The sequence below is a fragment of the Erpetoichthys calabaricus genome, chromosome 3 (assembly GCF_900747795.2).
Source record: "Erpetoichthys calabaricus chromosome 3, fErpCal1.3, whole genome shotgun sequence".
NCBI classification, from domain to species: domain Eukaryota; kingdom Metazoa; phylum Chordata; class Cladistia; order Polypteriformes; family Polypteridae; genus Erpetoichthys; species Erpetoichthys calabaricus.
This window is the reverse complement of record NC_041396.2, coordinates 46,069,909-46,089,243: the sequence shown is the minus strand read 5'-3', so window position 1 is coordinate 46,089,243 and position 19,335 is coordinate 46,069,909. Positions and strand designations below refer to the sequence as shown.

The following is a 19,335-nucleotide window of genomic DNA, read 5'->3' as shown; positions in this document are numbered from 1 at the left end:
TCAAATACTTGTAACTTTACAATAGGTAAACTAAATTCATAAAGCTGATAGATGAACCAACCCACTTAGGTACTAAATATAATTACTAATTATAATTAAAATCTCTTTTGTTAAACTTTTTTTTTGCTAATACTGCCAAACAAGTGCACATTGACAGTAAACTAGAGTGTAGTCGTCAATTCTTTTACACAACGTATCCAGAAAAACAAAACATCAATCCCTGCCCTCTTTGGAAGCTTTAACACTGAATGTGTGGAAGGCTCTGTGCTAAAAAGGTAAGGGCATGCGTATTAAAATGAACTCATCTAAACCATTTCATAGAAAACCACATGGACATCCAGCTTCCAACAGCCTGAGGGAAGAGGTCCAGCAAAAAAACACAGCAAATAGATGTAATTTTTTCTTCTGCAGTATGGGATTTTTGAAGCACAGAAACAGCTAATGGCTTCCAAAGGGGGTATCTTATGAACAGACAGGACCTTGTGATGGCTGGTTTGAAGACATTAATATTTCCACATTCCACTGGGAATCGGAAAGACTACTGTATAGTCAGTACATTTAAATAATAGATGAGTTGTAAATGGCCACTGGATGATGGATATTGATTCCTGATTGATGAGAATTTTCATTAAAAAAAAAAACACGAGTCATCTTCTAATGTACACTCTTTCCCACTGCTGAGGAAAGACTGCAACATTAAAATATCTGCACTAAAATTGAGTGGAATAAAATCAATGAGAAAGACATAAATTCAAAGAGCTGACTAGAGTTCAAACTTTGAGCGCACCGGACATGTAATTTAATGAAAAGATCTTTTACAAAAACAAATCTGGTTATTGTGCACATAAAAAGGATGTTTTGAGACAGAAATTATGATTTTTTTTTCACATTAAAGATAACGACTAATATAAAGATGCTCTGTTTGAATCCACTGTATGAAAATTTTAAATACAAATATTCTGAAACGAAGTTCTAATAACTGCAGCTAGTTGAGAAGCTTATTAAAGTAGTCAGTCCAAGGTTGATTCGGTCTTTTGTTTATTGGCGTGAAAATGTGAAGCCTGGTCTTTGAGGTTAACAAACTGCATTACTCTTGTATTCTCAGTCCATTAAATCCAACTCCAGTGGCCTTCGGAGCATCAGTACATCTTGTGATCTGCACTGTTAGTCCAACATCCTTTTATTTAAAATGACACACATGGTTCACCATGCAGACATGCAGTGTTTTTTTTATCTAACAGTTCACACCTGATATTGGAACTGACCATCTTCCCTTCTCTCTTTATGTGAACAGTACCACCTTAATCTACTACAATGTGCTGCCTCGGCTCCATAGCTGATCCAGAGCAGAACAACAGAGATGTGGAAGGTAAATACCAAATGATGGAATTGGCTACACAAAGCATCTTTTGAAATACACCGCATGCACCACCAGACAGTGTGTTTTAAAAGGTGCTGGCTATAAGCCTGTGGGCAACCACACTCCTAGTTTCATCCATCCATCCATTTACCAACCCGCTGAATCCGAACACAGGGTCACAGGGGTCTGCTGGAGCCAATCCCAGCCAACATAGGGCACAAGGCAGGAACCAATCCCAGGCAGGGTGCCAACCCACCACAGGACACACACAAACACACCCACACACCAAGCACACACTAGGGCCAATTTAGAATCGCCAATCCACCTAACCTGCATGTTTTTGGGCTGTGGGGGGAAACCGGAGCGCCCGGAGGAAACCCACGCAGACACGGAGAGAACATGCAAACTCCACGCAGGGAGGATCCGGGAAGCGAACCCAGGTCTCCTAACTGCGAGGCAGCAGTGCTACCCACTGCGCCACCGTGCTGCCCATACATGTCAAACATGTTGTTTGAACACCGCATTTAATATTTAAGGTATTCTTGTGTATCATTGTTCCATAGAATGGTGACATATTGAATGTTTTTTGAACATGCAAGTAAGGATTTCACTGAATTCTGTACAAGTAACAAGACTATGATTTTTACTACCTAGTTTCATTGACTCCTTAATAAATGCATTTTCTAACCTGCTCCATCCAACTGTGGTGACCCCTTAAATTAAATAACACTGTCAAACTGCTTTAACCCAAGTAGAGGTGACAATCCCCCAGTAAACAGTCCTGGATAGGGGACTACGTAATTGTAGGACCCAAACAGGAATGACTGTGAAATTGCCAGTTAGCCTAATTTGTACATCTATGGGCGGAAACCTGGAGCAATGGGAGGGAGACCCATGCTGACTCCACGTGGATAGTGTCTTGGTGCAAGATTTGAACCCAGGATAATGGCTCTGTGAGGCAGCAGTCCTATCTACTACACCACCTAAAAGCTATAATCAAAATATGCAGAAAGAAATGATGTTTGAGGTGTTGATGTGCTGGTCGTGGACGGTATCTGCAAATCAGTGCCTAGTATGCATGGAAATTGTCACAGACCCAGTAATTAGCAAAGACTCACTTTTTCCACCTTCCCTCTTCACAAAAGAAATTATTAAAAAATATAATGAGACCAATTGAACTTTTTTGTTATACTGTAAGTAATTTCTCTTAACACTAAACTGCAAAACAGAAAAGGCTCTCACCTTTTTCTAGAAAGTTTAACTTGATTGGTTTAACTTGTAAATATCGGTGTCAACACAACTCACCCTAAACATGTAAAATATCAAATATTTTTTTTTCTCCAATGGCAAACAAAAAGCAAAAAAAAAAGGGAAACATGTTTGTCTATCCCACTCCAAATGTGCAGCGCTTTTACAAGCATTATGTGACAGGAATCCTTTTCTACCCAACATATAAAGCTGCTACCTTAAGTGACAAAGGAAATGTGCATTTTGTAAAGCGCAGTCTCATGCTAACAAAAGGCCATCAGTGGTGCTGTGGGCAAAATTAACATTAAAAGGCAAAATTACACTTTAAGGATCATGAATAGCAGCAATTAAGTTAGGCTTTTGTAGGGCTAATTCCTGTCAGTTTGTTTTAGTAAAATGTAAAAATAAATGAACTATCTTCAACATGTGCTGTATTCTGGAGTGTTTGACTCTTATGAACACAGCGTCTAAGTAGTTAGATTTTAAATAAATGGGTCATTCTGATTTATTTAATTGTTTTCTAGGGAGATCAATGAAACAATGGGTCAGTTGCTAGGAAAAGCACATTTTGTGATATGTATGCATTGCAAGCAAGAAGGACACTAGAACAGGAGGCCAGATGTTTTAACGATTCTCTTTTAATATGTCTTAACAGTGGGATTTTATTTATTTATTTTTTATCATTAGAAATAATGATCCCACCAAGGATGAGCCCCCAGATGACAGCAACTGGCTCACATGACACTTAAAATAAACGCCATGTGCAACAGTGGGTTAATGAACAATTAGAAAATTAATCCAAGCAGAACAAGACAAGGTCTGCAAAACCACATAAACAAAAAACAAAGCAAATATAAATATAAATATGTATATATTTTTAAAATAAAAGTTAAATTCTTATTAATGATATAAACAAATGGTTAAGCACAAAGCCTGACATAACATAAATTGTATAAATTCAAAAATTATATACTGTATTATTATTTCAATGTAAATGTACAATAGGAATTGTTATATGAATCCACTAAATTTTTATCCTCTGGAGCTTTAGATATATTGTTTGAAAAACCACTAGATGACTCTAACAAATAACATTTAGCATTAAATAAAAAGTATAAATACATTTTCCAAACAGAATTCACTTAAATAACAGTAACATTTATGATAACATAATAATGAAAACAAAAAAAATCTTATACAAAAATACCAGTAATTTAAATAGCATGAGACAGGAAGTGCTGCAATTTCGTCTTCTATAGTTATCCCAACAAAATAAAAAGGAACATGCACTTCCAACACAGAATTGGTAAATATTACATATTTAAAACAAAAAATGAAAATGCAGGATAAATATGTGCCAAGTAATACAAGGAGTCCTGCATTTTGAGAAAGAAACACATTCATGGCTGATGTTAAAAGGGCAGAAAGAAAAGGGAAGGCGACCAAGATGCAAACAAAATCACTTATTTTCTGCAAAGTGTCAGTATGGAAAAGCACAAAGCCATTTCCTATGAAGCCTGGGAATGAGGTTATTGTCTTGAACCACACTGGGCATCAGATTAATTGTAGGTGACACACGTAAGACACGTAAAGAACTTGACTGTCACTATACAACGGTTCAATGGCACAATCCCTTTACATAGAGTATGTGGACAAACTTGAGTTCAGCTTTACAGATGGCATGTTGACAAAGGGCATTGTTATTAACTTTCTAATGTATCTGACAGACAGGCCAGTATGGTATGACTATACACTGCTAAGAATGAAGACTATCTCTCAGTGGTTGAGCCAAGTTTAGCTTCTGACCTTCTTTCCACTGTTCCCATTGCATTTAACATTAGTAAAATAAGAAGTGACAATCGCATTATAGACTAATTTGAGTTCCTGGTATCTCTAATAACCTTATCAAACTTCTGAAACAATAAACAACACTTGAAGTTGACAAAATTCCATGGGACACAGCATTCATCCTAGGTACTGTCTATGAAATGTTTTACTGAAGACGTCTAACACATCTTGTTCAGTAGCAGCAAAGTTTTTTGTTTTTCACCAAGTGTCCATGGTCCTCGTGCACAATCAGATATTCACGTCAACCTCGTTAATAGGTTGCATAAATTCACCTGAGTCACAAAAGATGTTCTCTGCTTCCTGATGAAGAAAACTCTGCCCAAATTTGACAGCTCAAAGAGGAAATTATAACCTGAGGCTTTATCCGATACTTAGAAAATACTGCTTAACGTCTCAATTTTTACCACTTCAACCTAGACATAATGTGGAATTTTTGCATAACCAGCATAAAACACAGACAGGTATGGGCAGCCAGAAAGAAAAAGCAACTTAAGCAAAAACTGACATGTTCAATACATAATATTTCTGAAAATCCCCAAAGGAAGACAAACTTGTCACTGCAGAAACATTGTTTAAGAGTGAATTGCTGAGTGGGATCTCAAACTTTAGGAAAAGAGCTAGCCTCAAGTTTGTTGTGCATCACTTGACTGAACACAATAACTGGTGCACCCCAAAACTAAAAATAAGATCCCAAGGCCAAACAGTGCTTAGTCTTTGGGTTACACTTTATCATAGATGCTTCAATTCAGGAATTGTTATCTCTTGACATGTACAGTGGTTGAGACACCTACTTGAATATGAATTTTTATATCAAAATCAGAAAAACTCTACAGTAAGATGAGAACATATGCTGTGATTAAAAAAGAACATCTATAGCTGGACAGAAGTTAACAAAGAGTAAGTGAGAAAGAAATAAGAAGATCAAACAAAACTACATAAAAGAGAATACATAATGTGCCAAAATAAATGTTTAGATTGCTACAAACTATTTCATTAATGGCTAAAAGATTCCAAAAGATGACAGCATAATATTTTAACCAACCAGAATGTAAAGAGAACTGAAAGTCAACCGTTAATCAATGGCTCTGAATAGAGCTACGAAAGATGAAAGGAGACCTACTCTACATTTTTTTACATATTTCTGTGAATCTTAAAATCACATCCCCTGAACTCAAATTGACTGTTAGGAAACTAATGATCAGTGGAACAAAACATGGAAGAGCTTACTTGTTAACGCCTGAAATTTCTGGAATTAAAGAAATGTCACCAACACATCAATAGTAATAATATTTCTAACAATAATATATTGTGGTGAAAAGCACTCTTTTTTCTGAGAAATCTAACTCCATGTTCGACAAGAAGAACACAGAAAGCTAAAACTGCAACAGCACAGGATTCACATTTAGCTTCCTGCTGACACACGGAATGTCAGCTAACAGTGGCAGCTTAGCCAAACAGCCAGCATGCTCAAATTGCCAAGTAAAAAAACAAGCAACATACATTGTTATGGTGTGCAGTCCTGGTTGATCACCTGAAATTCAAAAAAATGGCAAGTAAACAACATTAAAGGACAACCTAAAACTCTTTTCAAAAATAAAACTGGAGAAACTCCCAAATACTAAGCTTAATGGTCACTTCAACTCTGCGCTGCCATATGAGGGAGTGCTCTCATCAGCAAGAACATTGGACTCTCCAGTGAATTTGTCCAGTTTCTAAATTAGTTGAGCATGAATGTTTGCATTTGTACATACAGTCCTAGAATAAGCCAGAGACAACCTTTTTCCTTGTTCAAACAAACAATCTTGAATGGTACAAAACTACACTTGTAAGGATTGCTTACTTCAGTCTTGGTCTGTGCTAAGTCTTAAATGCCATCAACCCTCACATTCATTACCTGTATTGACACAAAGTCTATCATTTGAAAATGTTTTGAGAAATTGCATAGTCTACATCAATTATTACAGATTTTCACTTTATTAAATAAACAGAGAGCTGACTTGGAATGATCAAAGGCATATTATACACATTCTATGGAACTGAACACCTCTGGCTATGCTGACTTGTTTTCGATTAATATTCAACTCTAGCTCCATTTCCAGAGTCAGCTTCAGTAAACCAAATGCTTAATACCTTTTACCTATTATACTCCACTGTTTAAAGACTACACTGTAATGTATATCTGAACGACAGAGTGAGAAGTAAAACCAAGTGTTTCTATTGTGCTGGCACAACAAGATGCCAAATACTCCATACCTGAGTCCCTATTTATTGCAGCAAAACATGGGTGGTTATTGTACTATTTTCAAATGAAAACTCAGCGTAAATGGTTATTTTGACCCCAATTTGAACATTCTGACCTAGAAAACCTTACTCATTTAATATATTAACTATTGCCATTAGTAATGATGATCAGTCATCTTAGTAAGATAGGCTTAAAAGGCTTCAAGTTGCCAAACACTAAACATAGATATTACTGGCTTAATGTAAAAACTTATGCTAACACAGGATATTTACTTCTGCAATATATCACAAGGATCTTACCAGCTATGATGCTTCATGAAACTAGAACCTTAAATATCCGAATATGTTTTGGCCACCAAACTCTTTCTTTTTTATTTTGAGTCGCTTTTAATACTGCAATATTTTCCTTTTTACCAAAACTTAGATGTAACATTGTTAACAAACTCAGTTATTCTTTCTAAATGAGTCACATCTATATACAAAGCAATTCAACAAACAGCATATACGTGTTTTCAACATTGTCAGTAATTTCCTTCAGAACAATGCATAAATAATGAAATGCTAAATTGATATGGCTAGTTTCCATATTCTTTTCAAAAACATTCTGCATACCATCCCATTGAACACAAAAATAAAAACAAAAAAGTGAACAGAGATGAGGCTGAATCATTTGGTGAACATAAATAAAATTATGCTTGATAATGTGTACTTCTTCCTTGTGTTCAAAATGGGCTTCTTTTAGTTTTTAGAGACAATGAATTAACACCACAAGCAGTCTGTACCTTGGCTGCAAATCCATTCTGTAGTTTTAAGACAGTAGCGCGGTACTGAAAGCAAGATTCCTGATGTGATCGCAGAGGGAAGTTCAAGTTTTGCATTAAAGATACCCAAAAATAAAACAGGAAAAAAGACAAAAATTGAAGGCAACAGGAGAGACTCTATCCTTTTAAGAGCCCAAGACATCAATGGCGGGCCGGCGCCTGGTAGAGTGGGATAGGATTTTTGAGTCTGCTAATTTTCAGTTTTATATCGAATGGCTCTCCAAGCCATCCCGAGTTTCAGTTGGTTTTCTCTTTCATTATGCCCTCAGTAAGATATTTTGTCTTGTAAAGAGTTTACATTGACTGCCTTCTTCTTTCTTTATTATTTAAAATATTAGAAACAATTAAAAAAAAAACTCAATTGCAAGCAAGTTATTTGGCAGTTTTGTTAACTGGGTATGGTAAATTGCGTGCTCCCTGGTTGATTCATCAGTCTTCTATGGACGGTCATGCCAGATTTCTGATTAAGGGTAACACAACTGTGCCCAGGCTGGAGAGGGTGAGATCTCCGAGGGTGAATCCTTTCCATCCATCCACAGAAACTAAGTAAAAAACTGCTCATTTGTCCTCAAACACCAGGCTGAGTAATGTGTGAGAGAGATGATGGTTCTGTATGTGGGACAGCCTAACTTTCAAATGCATTTTCTCTTTTTTGAGCCTGATCATGCCTACAACAACTAATCAGTCTAAAACTGAAGCTTAAATGATAAAGCACCTCATAAATCACCCCTTTATTTCATACATATACATAGTGGGAGTTTTAGCTATCTACTTTGCTAATTCTTTTGCTATCCAGCTTCTATGGTACTCTGACAGAAGTAGGACTAAGATCAAACGTACAAAAGCAACCCTACATCCATGAACAAGGTCTCTCTTCTACCTGATCTAATTTTAGTACTTTAGGAATCACTCCCTACATTAGAATTAAGCTGTTAAAAGATGCAAAAATACAGAAGTGACATTTTACAAATACCAATTTAGTGATGCTGTCTGCTTTGAAGGTGAATTCTACTCAACTGGCCATAGTTCTGATAAAAGACCTGGCTATGGAAAATGACTGGCCTTAGCACCTCACCTGAAATGTCAAAAGATCTTTGGCAAAGTAGGAAGAAGCCTTGAAAGGTTAACATGCATGTGTCACCCTCTTGGTTGAAGTAACCTACCTTCTACAGTAACAGAGTGGTGTAAGTACTTCAAAGTTGGTGGTACCTCAGCCAGCTTACAACAGTAATGAAACCAAGGAAACAAAATTAAATGCTTGCTATCAGAATCTTCAAATGTCAATAAGGTCCTGCTCACAAAGTCGAGCTCTAGGCATGCTTTTCAATAATGGTTAAACTTACTAGGATGGGAAGCTAAGATTCTTTCAACATCTCTTGCATCCTTCAGCCTAACTTGTCTTGTTAACAATCCCACCCTCCCCTCAAGTCTGGGAAAAAAAAAATTCCTCCTTTTTAAACGTAATTGCCGTCATGTTCTTCATAAACGTTTTGGAATTACAGTATATGTCTGAGGCAGTCAGGGAAGTATCCAAAGTTTCTGTCCCAGAGATTCTGCCACCAAACAGACTACAGCCTGCTGTATTCAGGTTTGTTTTCCACCTTGATTTTGGTTCAGGTGCCTGTGGGAAAATGTAAAACATCTCCCCTCCTTCCATCTGCCCGCATGTCACTGCAAGGCTATGCTAAAGAATAAATGGCATTGACAGGAGAGGTTGCCTCTGAGCTTTCGTTGCCTTCCGTCTCCTCCTTGTCCTTCTTGACAGTGTACTGGCCAATGAAAGAACCATCTTCATTGAACTGTCCATCTCCTCCTTCTCCATAGTCCACCAAGCTGTCCTCACTGTCTGGCTGCTTAATGGTTCCGTCCAGAGACGTCTGGCTGCCCTGCAGAGGCTTGTTATCCTCATCACTAGATCCAAAAATAATAAAAAAAACATTTCAATTAATGAAAAGAAGAAGCAAATACTAAAAGTCACCTTTCATCTCATGTGGCCATATTTCTCAGTAAAGTCCTGGAGCTACCAAGATTCAAGGCAAATATTCTTTTCAAGTTGTGATAGTAATGACTAAGCAATTGTCTTAATATGTGCTATAATTTGCTGAGAAATACTTTCAAAACAGAACTGGCTTGGATGCCAGTTTTTTAATGTATACCAGATAATGATTTTAAATTTTAAAGATTTTAAAGTGAAAATTACTGTAAAACTTATTTTTTTTTATTTAAATGAGGCACACTAAAGTGTCTTTTAAAATCTGACTAATGTTCTTTAGAAATTATAAATTCATTTAAATTGAAATGTTGCAATTTTTCCATTGAATATAGCTGGATTTCAAAAATAAAAACAGGCAGAATTTTTTACCAAATATTTTGAATAATGAGAACGACAATGAATCTAACAGGAGTGATAGTTCCATTGTATTTCCTGGCAAAAAAAAATATACTGATACATGACTGAAAACAATATGGAGATAAAATTTTCAATCTTAGTAGCTACAGCAAAGCCTTAATCAGAAAACAACTAAAAACAGAAAGTGAATAGACTCCCAAGCCTGGAGCACTGACATCAGACTTACAAGTCCAAACACATTAGCCACTGGATTACGCAAACATTTTCTTATTCATATCGTTTCGTTCTGTTTTCTGATTCTTTTGGACATTCCATGCATTTAAATGAGAAGGACATACAATACAATTAGCACTTTATAACAAGTAAGTTGCAAATCAAGCATATTATAGAAACAAGAAGCAGGTGGGGGTGTCAAGCAACTGGACAACTATAGAAATGAAAGCTAAATACTAGCTAGAAATTATAAGCTATAAACCAGCAACTCCAGTGCCTCCAGTATATAGGAATTGGAGTCTACACAGGCATAGCTTTCTTGTTAAGTTCACATTATCAAGCAAATTAATATTGTGCAAAAGTAAAACTACATTCTTCTTGCCATCTATTAACTAGCCCAGTGTGAGTGAATGAGTGTGGATTTGAAGATGTATTGCAATAGACAAGGTGGTTTCTGTGTTGCTCTGAATATTTTGGATGAACAGACATAAGAATAGACCGATATTAAAATGGATGATACTGTTTAAACTTTTCAGTCAACAAGAGGTGTTCAACAGAAGATGTTGCTTTAACCTTCTTGTAATGTATCCAGAAAAGAAAATTGTGTACTTTGGCTCCAAAGAATTCATCATTATTTTATAGGACTGCCTTATTCAAACATGCTGAAGGGAATTTCCCTTACGTTAAATATTGTCTTGATGCCCACTCAGTATTTATAGCTGAGCAGTACTGAATATTTCTGAATGGAGGGAGAACAACAGAGCTATTACCTTTTTAAGAGTGCTGATGGTTTGTGTTAAGCCCACCTGGGTGCAAAGGCTGACAAAAGAGGGTTCACCATTTCATAGCATGCTCATATACCTTGTAGATCAAAGTTGACGGTGGTACATTTTTCTGGAGTGGTAACTGAAAGAAAGCCAGGGTGGTAAAGTGTAGTGTATTTTGTTACGCATGTGCATCTGAAGGTCACCTTCAGAATGCTACCACTCTGGGACACAGTGGGTGCAATCGCTAACTCTTGTATCTCTCTTATCACCCATAGCTTGGAGAAGATGCCTATTGAAGGCACCTGACAACGCCCCCTCTAGTCCGGGAGATATAAAAGCATGGCACTCCTGAAAGGTGTTGTCTCATTCAGGAGATAAGTGCACTGCTTTTCAGAGCTCTGACCCTGTGACTAGACTGCTTCCCTATGATGATGAAGCCAATGACTACAACTTTACCTTTTACTATCTCTTGTGATATCAAGCGCCTGTTATTTTAAGTTATTTTTTTCATTTCAAATAAACATGGTGGCCCGGTTGGCACCCCAACATCCTGTTTAAGTCTTGTTCTTCCCTTGACTGACAACAACTTGTATCTGTGAGATAATTAGTTAGCTCTGAAGGAGTTTTAACAACAAATACAACCAGAAAATATAATCTTATCATCTACAAAATCTTCAAAGGATATATTAATAAGCCATTTATGACTGAGAAAAAATGTGTTTCTAATCATGACCTGGGCAATCATTGGAACAATAAATTATTTGCATCTTGCAGCGATCACTGACTAGCAGGATCTGGGTGGAATGTGATGAGCTGATTGAAACCTGATGAAAACCTTTAAGCCTACTACAGCCCAAGACTACTGGAAATAAAGTGGAGATGAAAGAAAAAAGTAAAAGAGAAAGACCCGATATATCACTTCAATTAGTACCAAACTCAAGCAAAAAGTCAGTAAGGTGCAGCAAGCAAGGACGGCAAACTGCAAACAGCAGAGTTTTAAAACCATAATGGGCATACAACCTTAAATGCAAGCCAAAACAATTACATAAGCAAATTTTAAATGCCATGCTTGATGCAGAATTTCTTATATTTACACTCATGCAGTAAATGATATTAGTGCAGTAAGTGGATTTAAACAGTTTTAAACAGGACAGAATACCCTTCACTTCCCCTATGGTGCAATGGGGAAAGCAACCCTTTGACGGTTTCTACCCGACCAAGGAAACTGTTGTAGTTAACTTCACACAGATTAGCCACAGTACACAGTTAAATAAATATTTGCTTCATTTGGGGTTTTAATCATAAGAGTTTCTTTTAATCAATTAATCAGAACACAAAATTACTATTAATCAATTAATCACATTCACCATACCTACCGTTTACGATAAGGAAGTGTTGTAGCACGGTCTAACCTAAAACATGCAGTGAAATAAAAACTTTTAAAGCTAAAAAACACAGGTAGAAAAGCTCATGACATGGACTGAAGAAAAAAAGAAAATGAGCAAAATAGTGGATTACGAGGAATGAATGAAGAGCAAACCCTGTAAACTTCCAATCAAGTTTGCTATACGACGTCTTCCAAACTAGGAGTCACAGAATTGTATGATATTAGGAAGCTGGGATCCCGGCAAGCAAGTTGGGTTGTTCAATTCAAGGAAAATGATAGAAATCACTAATTTGATTTCTAGTTGAAAAGTTGGGTTGCAGAATCTTTTAGTGCTAAGAAAGAAACAAGCCATGGTGTGTGTGAGCTAAGAAGAAATTAGTATATTAGAGAATTGGACCTTGCTAATTTTGGCAGAAAAGTAAAGACTCTAGAATCGGATAAGAAACAGCAGTGAGAAAGAGACACTTCACTGATCCTTAAAAGTGTAGCTACCTAGTGAACAATGAGGTTTTCTTAATAATTGTATTAAATTTAACTGAAAAAATGATTATTTTCACCTAAGTTCAAATAATAGTGAGAAAGGTGAACATGCCTATTCAACATATTTATCCAAAATGCAGTATCTTTGTTGGAAAAAATATGCAGGGTCTCAGTATTATCACCTGTAGGTGTTTATTAACTATTGCTTAACTAAGCGCAAAATTATGGAAATGAATCATATCTCCGAAAAACACTGATGAATATTCATAGACTATTTCAAAAGACTTTGGACATCAATCCATTCTCAGTTTGTGTACAGAAGAAGTAAGTGCTAAATTCTAAACAAGGGGTGTTGATGGAAGGATACCAAAGGCAAAGCATGCTAGGAAACAAAAGGAGTTTCAAATGTAAATACTAACCTTCATGCCGCTTAAAGATATGGCATCTCCTGAAATATTGTAAACGTACTGTTCCAAAATCTATTTGAAAGACTTTGAGGTTCAGTTTGAACTTTGTATGTGCATCCCCAAATTGATAAAATGGATTAGATCAGTCAGTCTTGCTGTAAAAAATGGTTATTATGAGGGGAGACCCAACAATTCCCAGAACAGCTAAAAAAGAAAAAAACTACTATACATCCATCCATCCATTTTCCAACCCGCTGAATCCGAACACAGGGTCACGGGGGTCTGCTGGAGCCAATCCCAGCCAACACAGGGCAGGGAACCAATCCCGGGCAGGGTGCCAACCCACCGCGGGACACACACAAACACACCCACACACCAAGCACACACTAGGGCCAATTTAGAATCACCAATCCACCTAACCAGCATGTCTTTGGACCGTGGGAGGAAACCGGAGCGCCCAGAGGAAACCCACGCAGACACGGGGAGAACATGCAAACTCCACGCAGGGTGGACCCGGGAAGCGAACCCGGGTCTCCTAACTGCGAGGCAGCAGCACTACCACTGCGCCACCGTGCCGCACAACTATTATACAATTTACAGAAATTATATATTCCCTTTTACTAACCATCAAAATAGAAACATTTCCTGTAGTCATATGTTGTTACTGTGTCTACAGCCTTCTGCATTTTTTCCAAGATTTCTTCTACGCAAATCTTTATTTCAGTCTCAATTTTAATTTCAGGAACAAAAGATCTTGCAGGTACGGCAACAACCACATTCTGTATGATAACACAGTGTGTGCAGGTGTGCTGTCATGGCACTCAATGCAGTTTTATGTGCCACTGCTCTGGATGTTTTGTTTTTTTTTTCTTGATCCTCAGTGGTTCATGTAATGTTGCTGATTACGAACAAGTCCATCAATATTGAAAAATGTTATTATCATTGTCGCCTGAAAATCTGAAATGGTGACTTGGAGAAATATCACAGATGCCACCTGCACAATTGTAGAATAAATGCCAGAAATACACACTTGATCAACTCAGCCTGATGCCACTTGGTAGACTAAGTAACAAAAATAAAGGCATACGATACCTAGTGGCATATTTCATAACTACAAAATATTCCTCTACTAATGAATAATTCTGGGAATTTTTGGGTTCCCCCCAATTTAATCACCATTAAAATCCCAATTAGCATATATTTATAGTCATCTGACATTAATTTTAAAAGTTTACAAAATTTCTTCCAACAAAGACAGTGAATTGTCTTAGATTTAGCTTAAGTTAAAGTTGGAATGTGACTGGTTGCTCATTGGGCAGCTTGACAAGAAACAAACAGTAGACAATGCACAATATGGTGAAACAAAATTCTCTTGACTACATCTTGTTTTCACTTACTGATGTAAACTAGGTTAGATCATGGTCAATGTTCCTCAGTCTTTATTAAAACAATCTAAAAAAGTGTGGCAATAGACAGCACACCTTTGTTTAAAAACTTTGCAACAACCATGACATTTAATTGTATAAAGTAGGAGAACTGAATACGGTGAATGAGCAGTTAACCAGGACAGAACCTTTACAATTTATTATCAACGTTTTCATTAAAAATAATATTCAGCAGCAGACTTCATTAGTAAAGGAATTTTGAGCAATGTGAAAGCATGATTAATGGATTAAGTTTTAATGAATTAAAACCCCTCAGTACAATCATAATCAAGAACAGGAACGAAAAGCTGCAGGTTAAATGTCAATGGCATTTGCTATCATAGTATGTTCTTTCCCTACCTTTCAAGGGACCTTCATTGGTTCAAAAGGAAAGTGAAACAAAAACAAACAAAACAACAAAGAAAAAGACACAAAAAGAGAGGAAGAAAGAGGATGAGGAGGACATAAAGACAGATCTTGACAGCACAGGACCTTTTGGATCACTTTTACTAAACTTACAGGATATACAATATGTTGGGACTCTTATTATTCATACAAACATGGCCAGAATGATAGGAGATAAAAAATTGCTTTTGTCCAGTGAAACAAAATTTTACCTTCTGATGTTCTCTCTAATATTCTAAAAGAATAAGGGAATATTTCAGAATGCATTTATGCATTCACAAGACATTGACAAGAGTTACTTAACCAACTTCATCAACACTTTAATGATCAGAAAAGGAGGATATAAATAATATTTGAAAATGATTTTGTGAAGACAACAGTTTCTGATACTTTGAAATGAAACCTTATTAAAGGTACTTAGCTAAATTCCTTATACCTGAGTGTGATAATTGTTCAACCAAAATACTATCAGGTGTAATATGCTTTTTTTTAATTGGCATTGAACCTACTTTTACTTATATATTTGTATTTATTAAAATTTACCTTTAATACAAGCCACATAATCAGGCTCCACTGAAAGGCAATTATTTAAAAGTGAGCAAGAAGAAACTTCGACATGGAATGGCATCACATTTATCAACTTTTATAAAAATGTCCAATTAATTATGCAACTTTATTGTTTCATTCATCAGTAAAATAACACTGGATCATATTCGTACTTTAGTCCATCACAAATGGATGAAGCGCAAGGGAGAAAGCACATAGGTCAGCTGCTGAAAGTATGATCATTTACATATAGTACTCAGTATACAGTATTTTATTTTGCCTGAATACATCTCTACCATGACAGTTTACTGTATGTAATAAGACCATGAATACTGAGTACATGTGATCATTATGCTGGCCACGTTAAGGATGTAGTTAATCTTTGTCTTATCCTTCATTATATAATTGCACAACATCACTAAAAGCATAATTTATCAAAAGTAACAAGCTGTATTGTGACGTATTATCCGCTGGAGTGCTATGGGGTCAAGCAAGTCAAGTGTTTGGCTCCTTTTGCCATTCAACTGTTTTTCCTTTTTCTTTTACTTATGTTTATTTATCTGCTCTCTTTAAAATATAAGAACATTGAAATGGAAAAAAAAATAAAAACATTGTAATATGATGGAAATGTGTGTAATGCTTTAATGTTTTAGTATTCACAATTTATTAATCACAGAGTGTTCATCTGAATTTCATGTTTGGAACTTCATAAAAAGAGAGAATGAGAAATAATAATATGATAAATGGGTTCTTGGGGGATTGTGTGTGACACTGAAATGTCTATTGACTATGTTATTTTGTTGAGAATCAAAATAGTGATAATATGATTGTTATAACTGTTAAGTTCTTTGCACGCAAGGAAACTGGCTAGCAAAATTTTAAATTAGGAGTGGCAGAAATTATTTTATTGGGGAAAAAACTTTGGGAGACATCAGCGGACATGTGAGTCAGTACACTTGAACAGAAGTACTTAACCATCAAATGGAAACTCAAAGTTACAAAAATCGGGTACAGGAGCAAAATCAGTTAATTAACTTAAATTTAGGAACAATGAAGAGTCTTTTTTTATGAGAAAAAGTTCTAAAAATCCTATTAAAGTGCTGCTTGTTCTTATAAGGATGGTTTCATGATGTCACATGTTGCGCCACAATAGCATCCTACAAATGGTGTGAGATTATAATGATGAATGAAGACTTATGACAACAAATACAAGCAATATTCAACTAGGAAATGTAAACAAACAATGGTAATAACCGAGTCTGTTACAACAGATATACATAGTTAAAAGGAAATCAGACAGAAATATCATTAATTTCAACCAGGTCATGACAAAAGTAAGTAAGGATAAAATTTGGTTAATTACATTTAAACCAGTCTCATAAAACAATTAGAATTTAAAAAAATAAATATTTAGATTTATAAATGCAATAAAGTTGGAATTCTGAAATTAATATCAATATTTTATAGAACAACTAAAAGGACTTTTTTACTTTATCAATAAAGAGATATGCCAGGTTAACACCATAGATCATTTACAAAAACTCCTAAAACTCACCTTTTTAATTTTTTTTTTATAACTCTATATTTTAGTTCTAATCCCAATAAACTAGATGTGCATAGAATTATGAAATTCTTCAATGAATTTGTAATCACTATCAATCTATACCTTTCTGTGTTTTCTTTTCTGGTTTTGCACTACCACCACCACCTGATCAAAGTACTGTGCAGCCGCCTCTGAATAAAAGCATATACCCCAACTTCCCATGAGACCCACTACGTTGAATCCACAAAGCCTAAAAAACAATAAGAAACTACTTAAGAACATTTATGTTAGGTAGATTGCACAGTGGGGGCTGGACGGACTTTTGGTCTTGGATCTGCTGCAGATTTTGTTTTTTTTTTCTCTACCTAATCTGGGTTTTTTTTTCTGTCCCCCCGGCCACCTGACCTTATCATTGTACTAATATTTAGACACTTAAAAATTAATGCTGTACACAAGGGCTTTGATTTTCAATTAATTATCTGTTTTATGAAAGTGTATACAGTGGAACCTCGGTTTGCGAGTAACTTGGTTTACAAGTGTTTTGCAAGATGAGCAAAAATTTTTAATAAATTTTGACTTGATAAACGAGCGAGGTCTTGCAGTACGAGTAGTATGTATATGCTTTGTCTGCTGAGTGTCATGTGATCACAACTGAGCTGATGGTTCTTCTCTCTCTCTTGCTGCGGGATTGTGGGCAATTGTCTCCTATTCTCCGTCTGAGTCGGCGTGCCTCACTCATATAGTCAACATCCGTACGAGCGTATACTGTTTACTACAGCATTGTGACTGTGTGTGTGCGCGCGCGTGTGTGTGTGTGTATGTGTGTGCTCGCTCGCGTGTGTATGTGTGTGTGCACGCGCACGCTCGTGTGTGTGTGTGCTCGCGCGCACGTGTGTGCTGTGACGTGCGAGTCCCCGTCTTGCACCCTAAAACACGAAGCTGAGTCTCAGTACTTTAGCAACACCAGCTTTATTTAGCTTAAAACAGCAACAGCGCGGTTATTTATTGTAGCGGGATCTGCCGCTCTCCTATACACAGACACAGCAGTCAGGCAGGGCCCTGCGCATTTATAATGTTCCTTGTATCACCCATCGACAGCAGGCGCTTATAGCATGTCCGCGATCTTTTCGGATTCGCTTTTACGGCGAGACTGCGATTGCTTTGGGACGCTCTTCCGCGTGTCGTCCTGTTGGGTGCAATCCCACAAGAGTTTAGAAACTCACTCACAACAGCCATGATTTTTTTCAAAGGTAAAGTGCAGGTTAATTTGTTTTATATATTTTTACTTTATATTTTGTATTAATCATTTTTATATGAATAGTTTTGGGTTGTGGAACAAATCATCTGAGTTTCCATTATTTCTTATGGGGAAATTCACTTAGATATACGAGTGCTTTGGACTACGAGCACATTTACGGAACGAATTATGCTCGCAAACCAAGGTTTTACTTTATTTATTTTTTGTACGTTGTTCATTTTTTTTGTACCTAATTTTATTTTTATTTTCCTGTATCCTTTTCTATGACATTTTGTAAAGCACTTTGAGCTATATCCGGTGTATAAAAATGTACTATAACAACAAATACAGTTGTTGTAATATGTTGAAAGAATTTTTCTGAAAAAGCTCCTGGCTATCACAAGAAATTACAAGATACATTATCAGGGGTAGGCAACGTCGGTCCTGGAATGCCACAGTATGTGCAGGTTTTTGTTCCAACTCAGTTCCTTAACGAGAACTCAATTATTGCTGATGAAGCACATATTGCTTAAGTGACATTTTAATGCTTCATTTTAATGGTCTCGGTTGTTAAGGTTCTCCAACCTTAATTGCTTATTTCAATCTTAAACTGCTGCATTCAGTGTTTTAATTGCTCCTTATTAGCAATAAGATGTAAAAGACAAAGCAGCCAGCAGTTCTCCAGCTAGCTTTTTTCCAATTACATCTGTGTGTGTTCATCATGTACGGTTTGATTTAATAAAACACTTAATAGAAAAATGTGACAGACTGAAAATGATCTGTTTTAGGCTTCAAATCATTTGGATGATATCCTTGGAAAGGAAAAAAATCTACGATATAAAAGCCTTACATTGCACAGACTAACAAGCCATAAAATTAAATAAGGTCTGAGATTGGCAATGATTGGTTTCTAATTAAGCAATTGGGTTGAATGAAAACCTGTAGCCACTGCGGCTCACCAGGACCGACATTGCCTACCCCTGTTTTACATCTTATTGCTAATAAGGAGCAATTAAAACACTGAATGCAGCAGTTTAAGATTGAAATAAGCAATTAAG

At 36.3% G+C, this 19,335-nt stretch overlaps 1 protein-coding gene and 1 long non-coding RNA gene across 2 annotated transcripts in view; both read right to left on the bottom strand.

The window, feature by feature from the left end:
• Positions 1-1,289: 1,289 nt before the first annotated feature.
• On the bottom strand, positions 1,290-2,487 carry LOC127527054 (uncharacterized). Its single transcript, XR_007934423.1, has 2 exons — positions 2,011-2,487; positions 1,290-1,485 (listed from the first exon to the last, which is right to left on the bottom strand). It is a non-coding gene; the product is annotated as an uncharacterized LOC127527054 (long non-coding RNA).
• Positions 2,488-3,228: 741 nt separating this feature from the next.
• The window catches only part of nfasca (neurofascin homolog (chicken) a), a 198,795-nt gene continuing 182,688 nt past the window's right edge, over positions 3,229-19,335 (bottom strand). Inside the window, exon 28 of the mRNA XM_051924556.1 lies at positions 3,229-9,429. Coding sequence (XP_051780516.1) covers positions 9,198-9,429 — 232 coding nt within the window. The 3' untranslated portion in view covers positions 3,229-9,197. The remainder of the gene's footprint in view (positions 9,430-19,335) is intronic.